Source organism: Lutra lutra, chromosome 5 (genome assembly GCF_902655055.1).
Source record: "Lutra lutra chromosome 5, mLutLut1.2, whole genome shotgun sequence".
In the NCBI taxonomy this organism is placed as follows: domain Eukaryota; kingdom Metazoa; phylum Chordata; class Mammalia; order Carnivora; family Mustelidae; genus Lutra; species Lutra lutra.
Window position 1 is genome coordinate 95,781,012 of NC_062282.1, and position 19,942 is coordinate 95,800,953.

At 41.1% G+C, this 19,942-nt stretch overlaps 1 protein-coding gene across 1 annotated transcript in view; it reads left to right on the top strand.

The window, feature by feature from the left end:
- The window catches only part of NLN (neurolysin), a 93,584-nt gene that overhangs the window by 50,408 nt on the left and 23,234 nt on the right, over positions 1-19,942 (top strand). Inside the window, exons 4-9 of the mRNA XM_047730590.1 lie at positions 2,093-2,200; positions 5,204-5,306; positions 5,909-6,069; positions 11,768-11,903; positions 12,828-13,194; positions 17,532-17,733. Coding sequence (XP_047586546.1) covers positions 2,093-2,200; positions 5,204-5,306; positions 5,909-6,069; positions 11,768-11,903; positions 12,828-13,194; positions 17,532-17,733 — 1,077 coding nt within the window. The remainder of the gene's footprint in view (positions 1-2,092; positions 2,201-5,203; positions 5,307-5,908; positions 6,070-11,767; positions 11,904-12,827; positions 13,195-17,531; positions 17,734-19,942) is intronic.

Genomic DNA, 19,942 nt, shown 5'->3' on the forward strand with positions numbered 1-19,942 from the left:
CCTTCTCATGGGAGGTATTTTTCCTCTGTCCCTGCTACATGTAGCTCCCACCTAGATGCTCCCCAACCTTACAACATCCAGTATTATACCTTCGAGAAACTCCTATTGTTGTGCCCCACACCTCAGGACACACTTTCCGGTGCTGTCAAAACCACCCTTGAGGGAGGCCTGGGTGGCTCAATCATTGAGTGTCTGCCTTCGACTCAGGTCATGATCCTGGCATCCTGGGATCTAGTCCCACATTGGGTTCCTTGCTCTTGGCGGGGAACCTGCTTCTCCCTCTCCAGCTCCCCTGTGCTTGTGTTCCTTCTCTGGCTTTCTCTCTCATAAATAAGTACAATCTTAAAAAAACAAACAAACAAAAAAACCTTGATCAACCCAGGTTAATCACTTGCACATGAACACTGTGACTTGAACTGTTAGCCATCCCTAAGGGAGCCAGCCCACAGCCCTGTTATCTCCCTGGCCATTATGAGTTTCTTCCTGTTGCAGGCACCTGCTGCTGGGATCCCATTGTGCGCCAGTGCCTCTTAGGGAGGGTTCCAACTCCAGTCATGCCAGCACGCTCAGAAGTTCTCCAAGGATGTAAAAGGAGGTTATTATGGAAAAAGGAGTCTAACTGTTCCCTGCCTCCACTGAGAATAAACGCAGAGGAAACAATGAGTAATGTGTGCACAAAATGCTTCAGTACTGGAACATAAAATTTTGTATCAATAGGCAAAGTGAGATACAGATTGTTATATTAAGTAGTACCCTCAGTTAAAATACAGTTATTTGGAGGAGGCTAGGTGGCTCAATCGGTTAAGCGTCTGTCTTCAGCTCAGGTCATGATCTCAGGGTCCTGGGATTGAGCCCTCATGTAGAACTCCCTGCTCAGCGGGGAGTCTGATTCTCCCTCTCTTTCTGCCTCTCCCCCACCTACTCATGCATGTTTTCTCTCTCTCTCTCTCTTTGCCCCCCCACAAATAAATAAATAAAAGATTTTTTAAAATAAAATATAGCTATTTACCTGCTGCAACGTAATGTGAAAAATTACAGAATCATAGCAGCAAAAGCCTTACACCAACAGTCTAAAATGAAGGCTCTAAAGCTAAACATTGCTCTTTCAAAGATGTATTTAGTTGGGAAAATATAAAGCTGAGAGGTGGGCAGCCCAGGTCTTGATGGAGAGAGAATGCATCCAGTAGTAGGTCTCTAAGGCTCTAGAGACAGATGTCCCTCATTGCCTCTCACCCAGACTGAATCCATTACACCTGCTGAGTCTGTCCAGAGTGCATTTCCTCCCAGGGACCATGAACTGGCCAGCCATCCAGATGTGCCATGTATATTCTGCCACCTGTTTTGAAGAAACATCTGGTGTTTTTATTACCTTGCTATTGCTGGGAGAATTTTCCATTCTCCTCTAGGGCCCTCCATTCTTTTGAGTGATGTTGTTTGTATTGCTGCATACAGGTTCAAATGTTCTGTCCAGCTTTCCTCCTTTTTGTGCAGTGTTGACTCATTTTCCCCAGATACTTGTTCATATGCTGCTTGCTGTAGTCTCTTGATCTCTCTTGCCAAATGACACTAAGGCATTTTTGAAGTGTTGGAAGCCTTTGGCTGGGGTTTTATCCAGCTGTCCTTGTTTGGTATGTTGGCAAGAGAGTCCCACTCTCCATTTGTGTAGAATTTGCCCATTATTTCTGTTCTTCCCTCTCAAGTGGAACCAGGTTAGCAAATGATGGAAAATTAAATCAAGATGATTTGTGATAAGGAATATGTTTTTTGAAAAAGACCATGGTCATAGAGAATGCTCAGAATGAGGTTATGCAAATGTTTCTATTATCACACTTTGAAGTGGTACAGGCACTCTTGATTCTGATGCAAGGCAAGGCAATTCTGGTTAGCTTTTTAGTTATTTAATTCTTCTCTTTTAAATAGCAGAGCTCACTAAAGCATAAAAGAATTAGGTCTTCAAAAGAACCTGCCTCGTAATCACCTATGTGCTTCATAGCCCAACAGAGATGATGAATAAATTTGCTTTGGTCTCGCAGTTTATAATTTACTGATGCATTATTGTAACAGAAATGGTTGTCACACTCTTTCATTTCAGGAAAAATGTGATCTGAGTAAGATAAAACCTGAAGCCAGAAGATACTTGGAAAAGTCCATTAAAATGGGAAAAAGGAATGGGCTCCATCTTCCAGAACAAGTACAAAATGTGAGTTTATGTTTCTTTTTCTTATTGGAAAAAAAATAAATAAAATACAACAAACAGATTGGGAAATAACATATTTGTAATACAGAAAATAATGCATAATATAAATCCATTTTCAATGTATTTGGTAGTCAGTGGTTTTAAATTCTACAACTCCTCTTAATCTCATGGTGACTTACAGACAACTGATAATTGTTTTGTTTTGTTTTGTTTTTTTTAATCCTCTGCAAATTATATTTGTTTCATGTGTGCTGGGCTTATTTTCCCTGCTGTAGTATACATTTTCTTATGGCTGGTTCCAGGGTTTAGTAGATGATTAGCATTTTCACTCCCTTGGTCACTGGTAATAAAACTTTTATGATGGAGGGGCACCTCGGTGGCTCAGTGGTTTAAAGCCTCTGCCTTCGGCTCAGGTCATGATCCCAGGGTCCTGGGATCGAGCCCCGCATCCGGCTCTCTGCTAGGCAGGGAGCCTGCTTCCCTTCCTCTCTCTCTGTCTCCCTCTCTGCCTACTTGTGATCTCTCTCTCTCTGTCAAGTAAATAAATAAAATCTTAAAAAAAAAAAACAAACAACTTTTATAGTGGAGAGTTTTAATATAAGCTATTTGGAATAGAATATCCTATGATTAATAGCCACTTGGGTGGCTCAGTTGGTTAAGCAACTGCCTTCGGCTCAGGTCATGATCCCACTGTCCTGGGATTGGGTCCTGCGTCAGGCTCCCTGCTCAGTGGAGAGCCTGTTTCTCCCTCTCCCCCTGCCTGCCTCTCTGCCTGCTTGTGCTCAATCTATTTCAAATAAATAAATAAAATCTTTAAAAAAAAAACAAAAAACTGTTGACACTTGAACAACCTGGGGGTTGAGGTGGCAACCCCCCCGCACATTCAAAAATCGATATAACTTCTTACTCCCCAAAAATGTAACTATTAACAGCCTGCTATTGACCAGAAGCTTTACCCATAACATAGTTGATTAACATGTGTTTCATATGTTTCATGTTTTATATATACTGTCTTCTTAAAGTAAGCCAGAGAAAGGAAAATGTTGAGAATATTACAAGGAAGAAAAAACACATTCATAGTATTGAACTTTATTGAAAAAAATCTATATATGTTGCACCAGATGGTTCAAATCCCTGTTGCTCAAGGGCTCACTACCTATGCCCTTTAATGGAAGACAGATTAGCTACTGAAAAGTGCTTCTCAAACTTTTTCTTTTGTCTAATGCTGATCCCATCTTCCAGTTTCAGAAGTAAACCCAGCTCCAGAATTAAATCATTCTTCTTGGACAGGACATATAACCTTTGATCTGTTTCCAGGTCATTCTAACAATAGAACAGGAAACAAGTGTGAAAGACATCCAAACCAAGTGATGTCAGCACAGTAGATACAACTGAAGGTACCACTGAGATACAGGTACCTTTCTGTCATCTAATTGCCCCTCGAACACCTTGTATCCTCTTAAGCCTAGTTAGAGGAGAAATGTGTGACTGATCTCACTTTCCCTACCTTTTGTCTTCTAGGTCAGGCATCATTTCCATTAGGGGCATTGTATTAATTGAAAGGTATTTATAACTGACATTGTTTAAACAATAAAAGAGATTTATTTGCTTGTATAACTAGAAGATCCACCATCCAGAAGGACTTAGAGAAGGCTCCCTCGAAGCTCCCCTCCTGTCTTAATGGCCCAAGTTGGATCATATGCCTAATCCTGAATCCCTCTTTAGTCAGGAGAATGCCATGCCTGGCTTACCTGAACCAGTCCATACTTTAGTAGGGATGAGATTACCTAACTGGTGTAGAGTTACCCTAGAACTTCAGGTGTAGGTCCCACTCAAATTATAGGACTAATGTAGAATGGAGGAGAGGTAGAAGGGAACTTGGGGTGATAACCAGAGTGTCCAAAAACAGTACTGCACAGTATGTGTTCCGTCAGCAGACTCAACTTTAGTGCACATCAGAATTACCAGGTCATTCTTCTACACAGTAGAACAGTAAGCAAGTGTGAAAGATATCTAGGCCAAGTGATGGTTTACAGCAAAACTCTGAGTACAGTGTCCCACCTCTCAGACTTTGTGTTTCAGTTGGCTTGGTGTGGGTATCAAGATACGCGCTTCTAACAAATTCCCTGGTAATGAGGCTTCTGGTCAGGACTGTGTTTGAGAACCGTTATGGTTAATGTGAATTTCATTATCTAGCATTTTTAGAAGAGGGGGCAGGTTAATAAAAACGTTTCATGTTTTTTCTTGTGGTTTCCTTTGATTTCTCACCTAATAGTCTTTATACAAATGTTCAGGCCCATATCAACTTAATTTAAAAAGATCTATAAAACTAAGACATGACCTGTTTTCCAAAGCAACAATAGAATTGATTCTCTCTCTGTTACTATGGCACCAAGTACTGATTTCTATATTAAAACTTTGAATGGAAAAGACTAAAAGATGTTAATTATTAATAGGCTACTAGAATCATTCATTCACCCAGCAGCTATTTATTGTGTGTATATATTATGTGCCTGAGTCTGCTTTGACTATACCTCCTAAATTTATTTACTTCTTACAAGCTTACAATTATTTTTTTTAAGATTTTATTTACTTATTTGAGAGAGAGAGTGAGAAAGAGCATGAGAGGGAAGAAGGTCAGAGGGAGAAGCAGATGCCCCACTCAGCAGGGTGCCTGATGCGAGACTTGATCCTTGGACTCCGGGATCATGACCTGAGCCACAGGCAGTCTCTTAACCAGCTGAGCCACCAGGTGCCCAGTTTACGACTAATTTCTAACACATCCCTGGGATTGCCTTTTTGTACATGTTGCATAAAGATCCTCATGGACACAGCGTAGAAGACTACAGGAAACTATTTTATGAAACACATCTTTAAAAAACATACTTTCTGAGGGTTGGGCATAGAAGCCAATCTTCATATAAAAGTGAAACTTATTTGACTCATAGCATTAAAATGAAGGTTTTATTTTATTGCTAATATTCTATACTTGTATCTTCTGTTCAGGAAATCAAAGCCATGAAGAAAAGAATGAGTGAGCTATGTATTGACTTCAATAAAAACCTCAATGAGGACGATACCTTCCTTGTATTTTCCAAGGCTGAACTTGGTAAAGTTCTGAGTTTTTTCTGGTTAAATAATATGTTAGGAAAAGAATGTTACCTTACAGTTTGCCAGATCAAAGTTGAAAGAAGTCTTTAAAAAATGACCCTATACCTTCTACAGAACCCATTACCACTTCTACAAAAAAGACAGCTGAACCATGCCTACGTTGTATGCTAATAAAAATGTGTAAACTATTTCTAGAGACATTCCAAAGGAGATTTCATAATATTTGTTGGTAACTTATGCCTTCAGTACCTTGAAATTTTTTGCCTTATAATATCGCCTACATTGAAACTTACACTAGTCTCTTCTTAACCTGTTCTGGATCTTTCTAGGCTTAGTTTTACCTGTTCTCCATCAAAACACCATCTGCACAAGTGCACTGAAGCCTATTCACATTTTGAATTACCATCTCCTAAGCCACCTGTCCTCTAATCACCACCCCCATTCCAGTAACGTCAAATGATATTGTAAGGGTTGTCATTATTTTACTTGAATTTCAATTACTCCACAGAATTCCGAGAGCTTCTTAAAGGCTCTGTGCCAATGCTAAATAAACTAATAATGAGTGGAAGAACTGATGTATGAAAAAATGATTTTTTGCAGGTGCTCTTCCTGATGATTTCATTGACAGTTTAGAAAAGACAGATAAAGACAAGTATAAAATTACCTTAAAATATCCACACTATTTTCCTGTCATGAAGAAATGTTGTATCCCTGAAACTAGAAGGAAGATGGAAATGGCTTTTAATACGAGGTGCAAAGAGGTACTCTGAATGTTTGTCTTTTTTGTTTGTTTTCATGGAGATTTTTAAGAAAAGGGTTTGCGTTGTTTACTAGTGTTGAAGTCAGCTCAGAGACCAACATGCCTATTTGAGTATTATGCCTCCTGATTCCTGAAGGCTGCCAGCTTTTCCCTGGCTTACTGGGATCCTTGGTGTGGCCACAGCCTAAGCAGTTCTAATTAAAATAGAATGGGTTAAATAAACTAAAAGTTGTATTCTTTTATGAAGTCAACAGTCCAGGACTGGTGGAGTACCTCCCTGTCCTCAGCAAGTGACTTCCAAGGCCATCCCAGCTATCACCGTTTCCCAGCCTGTTTGGAAGAGGGAAAGTAGAAAACAGAGACAGCACCTTTAAGAAGACCTGGAAATAACATACATCAAGTCCATTCACCTCCTATTGACTCAGATTCCATCAGCTAGACATGTATCTAGCTGCAGGGGACTCTGGGAGATGGAGTCTGAGGGGATTCTATTACCAAAAGAATTAGAAACGCATTCTCAGAGTCAGCTAGACATCTCCATCACAGTTTGCCTCTCTGGCTCTCCGGATAACTGTGAGTGCCTGTATGAACCCATTCACTATATGCCAGATTATAACCAGTTACAGCCGTGAGCCCAAAGACCATGATGTCAGGACCCCTCCCCACTTGTAGCTTCCTCATGATCTAGCAGCCTGTGAAAGAGAGGGCATGTGGTCTGGTCTGTTCATCCCCAGGACACACAGCCACTGGTAGACTAGGAACACAGTAACCACACTAAAAACTCCTATAAGGACAAGGAAAGAATGGGAAACATACAGCAGGCGCATACCAATTTTCAAAAACTGTTTGGCAGGAATTGTGAGGATTCCTTGTTCTGATGAAGTTCCTTGGACAGCTCATTAAAGTGATTTGGGGGTTTTTTTTCTAGCAGAAATTTGTTTAGCAATTGTACTACTGATCCCTGGTCTTGCCTGCCAAGAATTCTTTCTTATCTGTTACCCTCCACAACCGTATCCTGGGCAGCTACTGGTAAAGATTCCTGCTGATGCTGGTTTGAAGCCTGATTGTTTTAGGGATGAAATAACCACAAGCTTTTGTAGGTAAAGCTCTTGATGCCTTTGGTTAATATATTACCTTCTTGTCTGTTTATGTCCAGATTCATGTTAAAAAAATTTTTTGGTCATTTGTTGTTTTTTTTTTAAAGATTTTATTTATTTATTTGACAGAGAGAGATCACAAGTAGGCAGAGAGGCAGGCAGAGAGAGAGGAGGAAGCAGGCTCCCTGCCGAGCAGAGAGCCCAATGTGGGGCTTGATCCCAGGATCCTGAGATATGACCTGAGCCGAAGGCAGAGGTTTAACCCACTGAGCCACCCAGGTGCCTGGTCAGTTGTTCTTAAACCTACTGGATCTTTTTACATTGGCTCATAAATCCTGTCCATCTTGCTTTTCCTCGATATAACAGAATCTGCTTTGGGGCCTTCTGAAACAGTGGGCTTGAGGAGGAAGGCAGCGTTCTTTAATCTCTGCAGTTCAGTAACTCTGAGTGACAGTCTTTTCTCCTGATATTTGGAGGACTAAACAATTGGCTCTGCCAGCCATCTCAAGTCCTAGATTGTAAGCCACATCCAGAACCTCTGGTAGTAGAAGTCTTTTCCTTCCATCTTTGCAAACTGAATGGTCTCAGTTGAGTTCATCTCTCTCATGTAATCTCTCTAAAAGTCCAAATAGCAACAAACATGCACCAACATTAGTTCTCCCCCAGCAGTTCCCCCAGAGCAAAGTCTCAGTAGGTAATTGTTCTGCCTTCCAAGTTATGATGTGAAATCATTTTAACAAATGTTACCCATGGTATACTGAGGATAGCCAGCTTCCCAGCCAGCAAAGTCTCTGTCCTCACCTTCTCTTCCTGTACATCTTTCCTTTTTCTTAGAGCAGTACCTTATTCCTAATATCAGCCTCTGTTGTGTAAGGGTACAGGTTAAGCAGCTACACAAAAGCCAACCAAAAGCCCAGTGACTCAAATAAGATAAAAGCTGTTTCTCTTCAGAAAGGATTATTGGTTGGCAGAGGCTGGGACCACTGGGGAATTAGTGTTTGATGGTTACCAAGTTTCCGTTTGGGGTGTTGAAAAAGTTTTAGAAACAGTGGTAGTGGTTGCACAACAGTATGAACCGAATGCAATTAGTGCCGCTGAGTTATGCACTTAAAAATGGATAAAATGGGAGTTCTGGCAGGAGTGGGAAGGAGAGTGGACCCCAGAGGGCCCTGAGCAGCCCCACCCCCATGGCCTAGTTACCATCACACCCAGAAGGAGGCGCAGCTGCCCTAGCTGGCCCAGTCCCCATCACTGTCACCAGGAGGAGCAGCAAGTCGGGGGAGGTGACCAGCCCCTGCCCACCCTCTGCTCTTCAGACACCAGGCGCAGTAGCCTGGGCGCCATCGCCTCCACGGTGGCCGTGGGCAACAGCAAAGTCATTACAACAAAGGTTCTGGAAATAGTAAAGTAGTTCTGTCAACAGGAATGAGAACAAGGAAAGTATGTTTGTATACCAGACTGTCATAAAAAATAACCCCGGGAAGTACCTGTGCAGAAGAAGGCCAGCCCGCCCGCAGGCCCGAGTTCGCACCTGACCGCACCTGACCGCACCTGACCATGGGCAGCGACCACTCCTCCAGCCCCCCACCCCCAGCACGGGGATAAGCCCTGGAGGGCGCCGACAAGCAGGGTTCAGGAGAGCAAGGCAGGCCAGGGAGATGATTCTGCAGGGGTCCTTCTTGGCAGAGACCATCTACCGTCTGAAGAGGACCGCTTTGAAGAAAGTAAGGAAAATTAAAAGGAGAACCAATGTCAGAAGCACCTCAAGATCCCTGCCAATTTCACTTCAATGACCCATGCAGATGTTCAGAAAACCCCAAACCATGAGATTTCACAGAAACAAAAGCAGCCAATTTACAGCTGAGAGTTGGTTGGCTTGTAAGCCTGACAGGGCAGGGCTAAGAAAATGTGGGCTTATTGTTGCTGACATCATTTGGTTTAGTCATCCAACAAGAGGAGATAAATAAGAAATTCCAGGAATAAAAAATGAGCAAAAGTGGCGATTCACAGACCTGTACCCCTGGGGATAAAAATACATTATATGTTTATGAAAAAATTTAAAAAATAAGAAATTAAAAAAAAAAAAAGAGCAAAAGACTGTAGCCAAAGACTTTAACTGCTTGCATTGTACCCATTAAACAGGTAACTAGAATTTCTAATCTGCGTGATCGACGCACCATGGGGTTTCTATTTTTACCAAAAAATGCCCCTTTTTGGTAATGATAAATGTATTTGGTTTGGATTTTGTTTTGTTTTGTTTTAAGCCTGATTTTTCTCAACCCATCATGAAAGGTTTTTAAATTGTTTCATAACTGGTCAAGTTGAGATTTTTAAGGACCTCATTTTTAATTTGTAATAAAAATTTACAACTTGTGGGGCACCTGGGTGGCTCAGTGGGTTAAGGCCTCTGCCTTCGGCTCAGGTCATGATCTCAGGGTCCTGGGATCGAGCCCCACATCAGGCTCTCTGCTCGGCGGGGAGTCTGCTTCCTCCTCTCTCTCTCTCTCTCTCTCTCTCTCTGCCTGCCTCTCTGCTTACTTGTGATCTCTGTCTGTCAAATAAATAAATAAATAATCTTTTTTTTTAAAAAGTTTACAACTTGATTTTTTTTTTCAAAAAATTAGACGGCACACACCTGTTAATAAAAGTCTTAAACAATATTTTAAATGGTTAAAGTGGCATTTTTGTTGTGGTTGTTATATATGTTTTACCACAGTTTTTGAAGAAAGGTTTATTTCTCTTGCAACTAGCAGTACAGAGGTGAGTGATCCAGAGCTGGGGGAGTTAGCACCGCTGTCCTCGGTATTGCGGCCTCTGAAGTCACTGTTGTCATGTGCTGGTCGCAGCTGGCAAGACAAGTATTTATACAGAGATGACTCGGGGATTTTACTCATCACCTCTTTGAGAGTCCCTTGTCCCATTGTAGATCATGTGGCCACAAATAGTTTTAAGGAAGGCTAGGGAAGGTGGTCACAGTATCCTGTGTCCAGTAAAACTCAGAAAATCCTTTTACTAAAAGAAAGAATTGTGGGGCGGGGGGAAGGAGAGAGATTTCAAGAAAATTGGCAGTCTATAGTGACCTCTAGGAAATGGTGGAGCCTATATGAACCTGGGTAGCCTGATCTTGGCATGTGATCTTCCTTAGAAACCTGTCTATAAATATGATTTCATCCTTGAGGGGTAATTTTTCTTTGACCTCAACATTTATTAGTCTCTAGGAGATTACTTTTCCTTTCATTGTTAAAAAAATAAAGCAATATCATTACTTATTTTCTTAATACATTCATAAAAAAATTTTTTTGTAATGACTTGAGACAAATCTCTGCAACATCTGTACGTGTAGAGGGTTCTGTGGCATTAAGTACGTTCACATTGCTGTGCAAACATCACCACCATGTGTCTTCAGGGTTTTTTGTCTTCTCTAGCCGAAACTGTACCCATTAAATGCTAACTCCCAACCCCGCTCCCCCCACCCGCCCCAGCATCCACTGTTTTCCTTTCTGGCTCTATGAATTTAACTCCTGGGAACCTCATGTAAGTTGGAATCATACAATATTTATGCTTTTATGACTGACTTACTTTACTTAGCATAATACCTTCAAGTTATGGTTTAGCATGTATGAAAATTTCTTTCCCTTTTAAGACTGAATAATATTACATTGTATGTCTATACCACATTTTCTTATTTTTTTTTTAAGATTTTATTTATTTGAGAGAGAGAAAGAGAGAGAGAGAGCATGAGAAAGGGGAGGGTCAGAGGGAGAAGCAGACTCCCTGCCTAACAGGGAACCTGATGTGGGACTCGATCTCAGGACTCCAGGATCATGACTTGAGCCAAAGGCATTCGCTTAGCCAGCTGAGCCACCCAGATGCCCCTATACCACATTTTCTTTATGCATTCATCCACTAATGGACATTTGGGCTACTTCCACCACTTGGCTGCTATTCACATGATGGTGTAGTGAACACAGGTGTACAGATATCTCTTTGAGTTCCTGTGGAACACACATCCACAAGTGGAACTGCTAGATCATATGGTAATTATGTGTTTAATCTTTTAAGGACTTGCAATACTGTTTTCCACAGCAGCTACACTTGTTACATTTGCATCAGCAGTATACAAAATCTCCAAATTCTTCACATCCTCATTAACACTATTTTCTATTTTCTATTATTTGTATAATAGCCATACTAATGGGTGTGAAATTAAAGTGGCAAACTTATGTTTATATGTATTTATAAGTACCAAAAACAAATTTAAGTATCAATATTTGTTGTAGTCTTGTCAATGGAATTAAATGTGGAATCCCTGTAGTCCTTAAGATTACTTTTTCACTCCAAGTTTATAATACTTACAATTTTATTAAGACTTCATAGCAATCTCCTGAGTCTTAAAAAGTCAGTGATTTCAGAAGTAAAATTAGATCATGAATTTTTTTTTTTAAGTCTTTAACAGTGAAGTGGAATCATTTATTAGGAGGTTGAGATGGTTTAAAAATAATTGACAATTTTACCAACCTACAGATACATGTAATAACTTCCTTTTAATGCTTTGGATCCAATTAATGATTAGTCTGTGTTTTTGTTGTTGTTTATTACTAGGAAAACACCGTAATTCTGCAGCAGCTACTTCCTCTGCGGGCCAAAGTAGCCAGACTCCTTGGCTATAGCACACATGCTGACTTTGTCCTTGAAATGAATACCGCGAAGAGTACAAGCCATGTAACAGCCTTTCTAGGTGGGGTCTTTTTTAAAATCAGTTGTATATTTCCATTTTTCTTCTTCTTTGACTGTTTCACTGTATTTACCTAAATGCATATGCTCTTGTTATGTATTTGTGCTTCACAGTTTGTCACAAATGTAAGATAAACATGTATTTGGCTCTTTATGGGACCTGGCAGTTTGAGAGGCAACCCCAGAGAGTGAGGTGAAGGCAATGGCCTGAGAAGCCCTCTAAAGAGAAAGAAGGAAACTTAGGGAAGACACAAAGTGATCTAATTCTGATGAGGCCTGTAAGAGAGTAGGTGAATATAGGCAGTCAAGAGGATGACTCAGATGAGAACATGCCAATTTTAAATTAAAGTAAATTAGGGAGAAAGTGAAATAGTCAAAATTAAGCACAGTATAGAAATTGTATCCATCTAAGAAGTGGAATTGCTGTATCCAAATAAACTTTCTTTATAGAGGGATTAGTGATAAAACCCATGGCTGTTAAAGGCATTGGGCAATTTTTAGTAATAGTGATCACAGGTTTCATCTGATTTATTTTCCCTGGCTTTTTGAGGAGCCTCATCTCATTGAAGAATAATCATGTACATGAGATGGTTTCACTATTGTTTTGTTTCCTGAATTACAACATTCTGGAGTCCAAGTTCTCTGAGATAAACTTGAGCTTTGTTGATGGTGGGAGGAAGTTGTGGCTTGGTTTGGCTGGTGCTGAAAAAAATGGGAGGGCAAGGAGCCATGAAATTAATTACCGGGAAGAAAACAGCAGTGCTGTCATGATAGAGCCAGCTTTCTTTCCCTCCCTCCTTTCTTCCACCCTTCCTTCCCCCCAGTTATCTGCACCAAGTACTATAAAAGAGGAAAGACATTGGTATATGTATGAATGTGCTTGCTCCCCAAAGCAATAAATCACTGACTTTTCCCACTTCCCTCATAGATGATTTAAGCCAGAAATTAAAACCACTGGGTGAGGCAGAGCGAGAGTTTATTTTGAATTTGAAGAAAAAGGAATGTGAAGAGAGAGGTTTTGAATATGATGGAAAAATCAATGCCTGGGATCTATATTACTACATGACTCAGACAGAAGAACTCAAGTACTCCATAGATCAAGAGATCCTCAAGGAGTATTTCCCAATTGAAGTGGTCACTGAAGGCTTGCTGAACATCTACCAGGAGTTGTTAGGTCTTTCATTTGAGCAAGTGGCAGATGCTCATGTATGGAATAAAAGTGTGACACTTTACACCGTGAAGGATAAAGCCACAGGAGAAGTTTTGGGACAGTTCTACTTGGACCTCTATCCAAGGTACTGAGAATCATGTTGTTAGAAGGGACCCTAGGGATTGAATTCCTACCCAGATTAAGACTCTTGTCTTCCAGAGTTCTCTCGTATGGTTCTTGGAGTTCCATGGGAGTAAAGATGTGGGCTCTGAAGTCAGAGTGTCTGGCTCCGTCACTTACTAGGCAACTTAATGTTCCTATGCCTCCGTTTATCTACATTATAGGTTTGATCAAACAGGAATATTAATTCTACCTGCTTTGTAGGATTGTAAGGATAAAACAGTTGGTTAATTATGTACAAAACATTAAATGGAAGACTACCCTGCATATAGAATTGCTTAATAAATGTTTGCAGCCATTATCATCATCATTATCATCATCATCATCATCATCATCATCTAGTTTGTGCACTGCACTTACTTAATTTAAAATTGGCCTCCAAAATACTTATTATTCAGGTAATCTCTCTGCCAGTACTCTTCAGTCTCTGGCCGCTTCCCTGAGTCCAGCTGAGAGGCAGCACAATACAGCAGGAATAGCAAAATCTTTGAGTCATTCAAACTGAGTTGGGATGCTTAGGTGATTTAACTTGAGACTCTGTTTCCTCATCTGTAATGTGAGAGTGGTGATCCCTTTACAGGATTGTTTCGTGCATTAGGCTATACATGCATATCACCCTGGCTAGGTAGTCAGTCACTGGGAAGAATCAAGAAAACATTGTTGTCTCTGAAACATGTGGTAACTATGGGCTCGATAGGGGCTCCATCAGCCACGAAAGGATTTGGATCACTTCCTCTCTAGGCTGCTTTCTACAACAAAGCCAGCCTGTTACAATTACCAATTCATTTTACTAACTAGGCCACAGGAAATCACAGTGACCCCCTACTTTAGTGGCACAAACAAGTTTTTAACCCGAAGACTGGGTGACTTTGGGTGGCTGCTGGGAAGGAGGCTGGATAACCGCATCCTCCAGTGGAGAGTGGTGCCTTATCCCAGTGTTTTATGGACTTACTTTCACTTTCAAAATGGTCTAAAAATAAGCCCTTGTCGTGTAGATGGGTCTCTTTTTAGTAAGAGTGTTAGCATGCAGTTTTAAGCCAGAAATTCTTTCAGGGGAAATCCTTCAGCCCTGGAGTCTTTTAGAACTATCCCCAGATTCTACTTCAGGGTCACAGGTAACAGTTCTTGCCACCCCAACCTGCTGTCTCCCCGCCAACATAGGGTCGCTTTCTTTTGCACTCAGATCTGGCCTTTGCGAGTAGCGCTAGGATGGGAATCAGAAGCCCATCTCTTGTGAAAGTAGTGACCTACTTAATATTCACTTCCTTTCACCTTCCTGTCACTTCCTAAAAGTGCGATGGAGTAACTTGTTTTTTTCTCAGTGACTCAAAAAAGGATATTTGGAGTAGGTTTAAGAAAAACCAGTTACTTTTTTTTTAAATCACATTTCAGTGTTTATTCATTGAATACTGAAATTCTCAAACAAAACAAAACCAAAAATACTCTGATGATTCCAACATAAGATGCCTGACAGGGACATTTTAATTTTTTTATTTATTATTATTTTTTAAATTTTGTATAGAATTTACTGCTGGGGCATAAATTTTTGTTTCTTCTGGGATATCTTTTTCTTCTGTGTGACCTCCTATTCTGGCTTAGGAACAGTTTGCTCTTTTTCAGTAAGGATCCTCTCAGTGCAGCAGAGAGAGCTCATGTATGGGTTAACCCGACCAGGAGCCCTGTAAGTTCTACGCCTCATCTGGGGGGCACTGTTCACCAGAGAATCCACATTTAAACCCTTAAGGTACAGCATTACTCTCTCCATTTTTACACATGTACCCTAAAAATTCAGCACTCTCTGGGCCGCCAACCCTGTGTCCATCCCCACTCTTTGGCCCGGGCACACCTCCCAAGTCTACCATTGTAGCGATGGAATGGCCCATACCGCTTCCACAAGGTGGTATCCTTCAGATACTTGGTGGCTTCTTGGATATGCCTACCTTTGATGGCCTGGGCAGTTTCACATATGTTCTTAAAGTGTACGTGAAAATTTGAAACTCTGATTTGCATGATTTTGTAGGGTTTTCTGGGTCAAGTGACTAGCAGTACCATTTTCAGAAATCACTTCAGGTCACTTAGGGGAAGAATGATAGGGACATTTTTAAAAATCACCATCATTTTATAGACAAAATATGAAAAGGTAAAATGTCAGAATAAAGAAGACTTTAAAATTAAATAAATCAAGTTTTTTCTTAAAAGGAAAGATTAAAAACCCCTCAGTGCCACTGACTTTTAAATCAGTAGAAAGTCCTTGATTTTAAGCTATTCTTAGACTTTAAAAGTTCTCCAAATATCTCAGCCCTTGTCTAACACGGTGGCACCCATATTACTCTCAAATGAAGAATATGCTTTTGTGGGGGGGGACATGTTTTTGGCCTTTCTTAATGTACTAAGATGCACTAAATATAATAGGATTAACATGTCCAGATTACTTTAGTTTTCCCCTGTTGAAAAATAAGGTTTATAAATCTATTTACACATTTACAATCAACTATATGAAATTATTGTGGAAAGCCCTGAGTAGCCCATTGAGGCACCAGTTATCACATTCAGTGTATCGTTTCTGGTGTACCCATCCACAGCTTCTGTCCCCGCCTCTGTCTGCCTACCCTTCCTGTGTCCCTGCTCAGTGCTGACTCAGCCTGTTCAGTAGATCTCATTTGTAGGTCTGGCACACACTGTGTTCCTGTCTTTCCTTCGGAAGTAAAGGATTTTTTTCTGTTCTCTTGGCCTTGGCAGTGGGTTTCCTCCAATGCTCTTCGCACAACAGCGTTTCTTGCCCTCCCTCAGAGAAGCGAGGCAATGCTTCATTCCTCTGTCAAGACAGCTGCTCCCTCTCCGGGCCTGCATCAGGACTGATGCTCCAGCAGGGCATCAGCCTGCTACCCTCTTTGTGTGCGGCCTCAGAGAGGTTCAGGGAGAAGACCCTGCACAAGGAGGCAGAACGTCCTTATCTATAGTGCCCAGGGGCTCCCCGATTTCGCTGGTCCACCATGGCCTTTAACAATTTGTTAAAAGACTTCTCTTACTGGTTTCTGTAGTATTTGCCCCGGGCTAAAAAACACGCTTGCCAGGCGCCTGGGTGGCTCAGTGGGTTAAAGCCTCTGCCTTCAGCTCAGGTCATGATCCCAAGGAACTGGGATCGAGCCCCACATCTGGGCTCTCTGCTCAGCAGGGAGCCTGCTTCCCTTCCTCTCTCTCTGCCTGCCTCTCTGCCTACTTGTGATCTCTGTCTGTCAAATAAATAAATAAAATCTTTAAAAAAAAACACACACACACACACTTGCTTCCTTGCTTCCTCTCCCTTTGGTGACATCAGTCTTAGACTATAAGTTCCTTGATTGCCTTCCCATTAGTGATGAATTCAAGAAAAGTGGTGATTTGGAGATTGTGTAGCATATTGTTGTTGTATGGATAGGAGCAGTGTCCTTTCCAGCTGTGTACCTCATCATAGGAAGCTGGAAAAAGCTGGTTGTTTTGTTTTATTTTGTTTTGTTTTTAACTTGAATAGCAACAGCAGGGAAAGCAGATCAATAAGGAGTCACCATGAAAGACAATGTAAACAAGGGTGTATATCAATCAAAACCTATCAAAGTAAAATGTCCTACCCCAAACCTGAATGTACTACTAATCCGGGGGGGGGGGGGGGGGAGATGGAAACCTACTTCTAGAATAAAATCCAATTGCACATACCTTTTTGAGAGACCATCATTGTTTAAAAATAGACAACTTTATAGTGTAATTTATGTTTTTCCCAAGCTAACTAAAAGCATTCTGTTTCAAAAAGGCCTGACTAGTTTATAAGAGGAGCACATTTACTTGTGAACACTGATTCTCCCTTCCTTGAATAAAAGGAACAACCTTATTGTGTAGTATTTGGTTTTTATCAATTCTGATTTTAAGAAAAATCTGTTCAGTAAACCAAACTATATCTTTTATTTCAAGTTTGCTTTAACACAATGTAGTATTTAGTGACACCATCTTTGAAGAGGGAAAGTAAGATCCCATCAAAGTAAACATTGGGCTCTACACAGGGTGTGGTGTATATTCTTGATTCTTACATTACAGTTTTTCCACAGAAGAAACCTTGGAGATAAAACTCATGTGCAGTGATAGAGGGGTTTTGTCTGCACAGTTTTAGTTTGTCCATTTTAATATAATGACCTACTTTCTCAAGGGTGGATTACGTGTTTCAAAGCATCCTCTAGTATCAAATAAGGCTTCGTGATTGAGAGAGGTCACAGCAGTGTTGTTGCTACAGAAGAATGTTCCTATCTCACCAGTGATGCTTCTGGTTCCCAGGGAAGGAAAGTACAACCACGCAGCCTGCTTTGGTCTCCAGCCTGGCTGCCTCCTCCCTGATGGGAGCCGCATGATGTCGGTGGCAGCCCTCGTGGTGAACTTCTCGCAGCCAACAGCAGGCCGGCCCTCTCTCCTGAGGCACGATGAGGTGCGGACCTACTTCCATGAATTTGGTCACGTCATGCATCAGATTTGTGCACAGGTGAGTGATTTTTTTTTTTTTTTTTTAATCTTAAACCTACCAGTTGTTTTCCCGGCTTTTTATTTTTTCTACTGCTTTTCGGTTCCTCCCCTTCACGCTTTTTCAGAAGCTGAACATGCTCAAGAATCTCATAGGTGGGGCGCCTGGGTGGCTCAGTGGGTTAAGCGTCTGCCTTCAGCTCAGGTCAGGATCCCAGGGTCCTAGAATCTCATAGGCCTTCTGTAAAAACAAAATTTTTCTTACTCCTCTTACGTACCATATTTTTTGCTCAGAGGTTAATCCCCTAATGAAGGATCTTCATTGAATACCACCCTATGGAAAAAGAAGACTATCACCAAGCCTTATAGATACTCTGCTTTTTCCATTTTATTCTTTTCTTCTCCTTAGGAATTTAGTGTAACATTCACAGATAAACTATGCTATAATCTCTCTTTTCTGCTTGTTAATGCTTTGTTTAGTTGAGTGGTTTTCAACTGTCTCAGACTCTACTCCTTTTTTTTTCCAAGATTTTATTTATTTATTTGACAGAGAAATCACAAGTAGGCAGAGAGGCAGGCAGCGGGGGGCGGCGGGGAAGCAGGCTCCCCAATGAGCAGAGAGCCCGATGTGGGGCTCCATCCCAGGACCATGAGATCATGACCTGAGCCGAACTCAGGAGGCTTAACCCACTGAGTCACCCAGGCGCCCCCAGACTCTACTCCTTTTTTAATAATAAATATGTTGAAACACCTCCCACGAGTAGCCTCAAATTAAAATCATAGATAATATAGTATAACCATGTGGAGAATTTGTCCAGAAGGGCGTATGTGTGTGCAGTGCATTGCAACTGATTTGTAATGCAGTTCAATAAACTAGGGCCACACTATTTGAGGATGATCCATACGAGCTTGTTAATATTTGACTGTTATCTGACATAAGAAAACATTGAGTTAGTAGTTCCATCAAACAGTTTAGAAAACTGATATTAACAGAAGTGGAGGAACAGTTTTCCAGATTTGAAATCTCTGTATATCTCTAAAGGCAAACTTTTTAATAAGAAGCTTTTTGTTAGAATAGTTTTCGATTTACAGAAAAGTTGCAAAGATAGTACAAAAATTGCCCACATACACCCTTACCCTGTTTCCTCTACTGTTAACGTCTAGTATTACTGTAACAGATTTGTCACAACCAAGAAGCCAGTATTGCTGCAGTACTCCTAACTAGACTCAGCACTCCATTTGGATTTTACTCATTTTCCCCTAACACACCTTTCTCCCTTTCTCCAATTCAAAAAGAGAATTTTTTTAGTTGATACAGTGTCCTCACTAAACATAAAATAAATACCATTTTTATGTTTTCCCAATAGATGTGTGGACATGGCTCTGTAGTAAGACATAATGAAGTCTTCATTAGGATTAACCCTGAATCCAGCAGTGAAAACTACAGACTGATAAATTTGGTTTGTGTTGTCAGCCAAGCCCTAAACTGGTATTGCCAACTGTCTTGGTTCAAGTTGCTATAGTAGAATATCATAGCCTGGGTAGCTTAGAAGCAGCAGAATTTTATTTTTCAGTCAGTTCTGGAGGTTACAAGTCCAGGATCAAGGTGCTGGCAGTTTTGGTATCTGGTAGGAACCTGTTTTCTGGTTCAGAGACCGTGCCTCTCACTCTGTGGTTACATAGTGGAAGGGTGGGGGAGCTCCTTAGGATCTCTTTTATAAGGACACTAATCCCATTTATGGAGGCTCTCCCGTCATGACCGAATACCTCCCAAAAGCCTCATCTCCTGTCATCACATTGGGAAATAGGTTTCAACATATGAATTGGGGGGAACAGAGACATTCTATATTGGTCGATAGCACGAGTGGTGACATGATTTTCCATAATGGTGAATGTTTCTTGGGAAAGTTATGAGCAAAAAAGCAATCTTGCTTTGATTTACATAGGTGATCCCCAGAGTTAAGAGTCCTGGAAATTGGGGCACCCAGATGGTTCAGTCGGTTAAGCGTCCGCCTTCGGCTCATGTTGTGATCCCAGGGTCCTGGGATCAAGCCCCACATCAGGCTCCCTGCTCTGTAGGGAGGCTGCTTCTCCCTCTCCCTCTGCCTGCCTCTCTGCCTACTTATGATGTCTGTCTGTCTCTCTCTCTCTCTAATAAATAAATAAAATTGTAAAAAAAAAAAAGAGTCTTGGAAATTAAAAGTGGGTACAAAATACTTTACAAAAATACG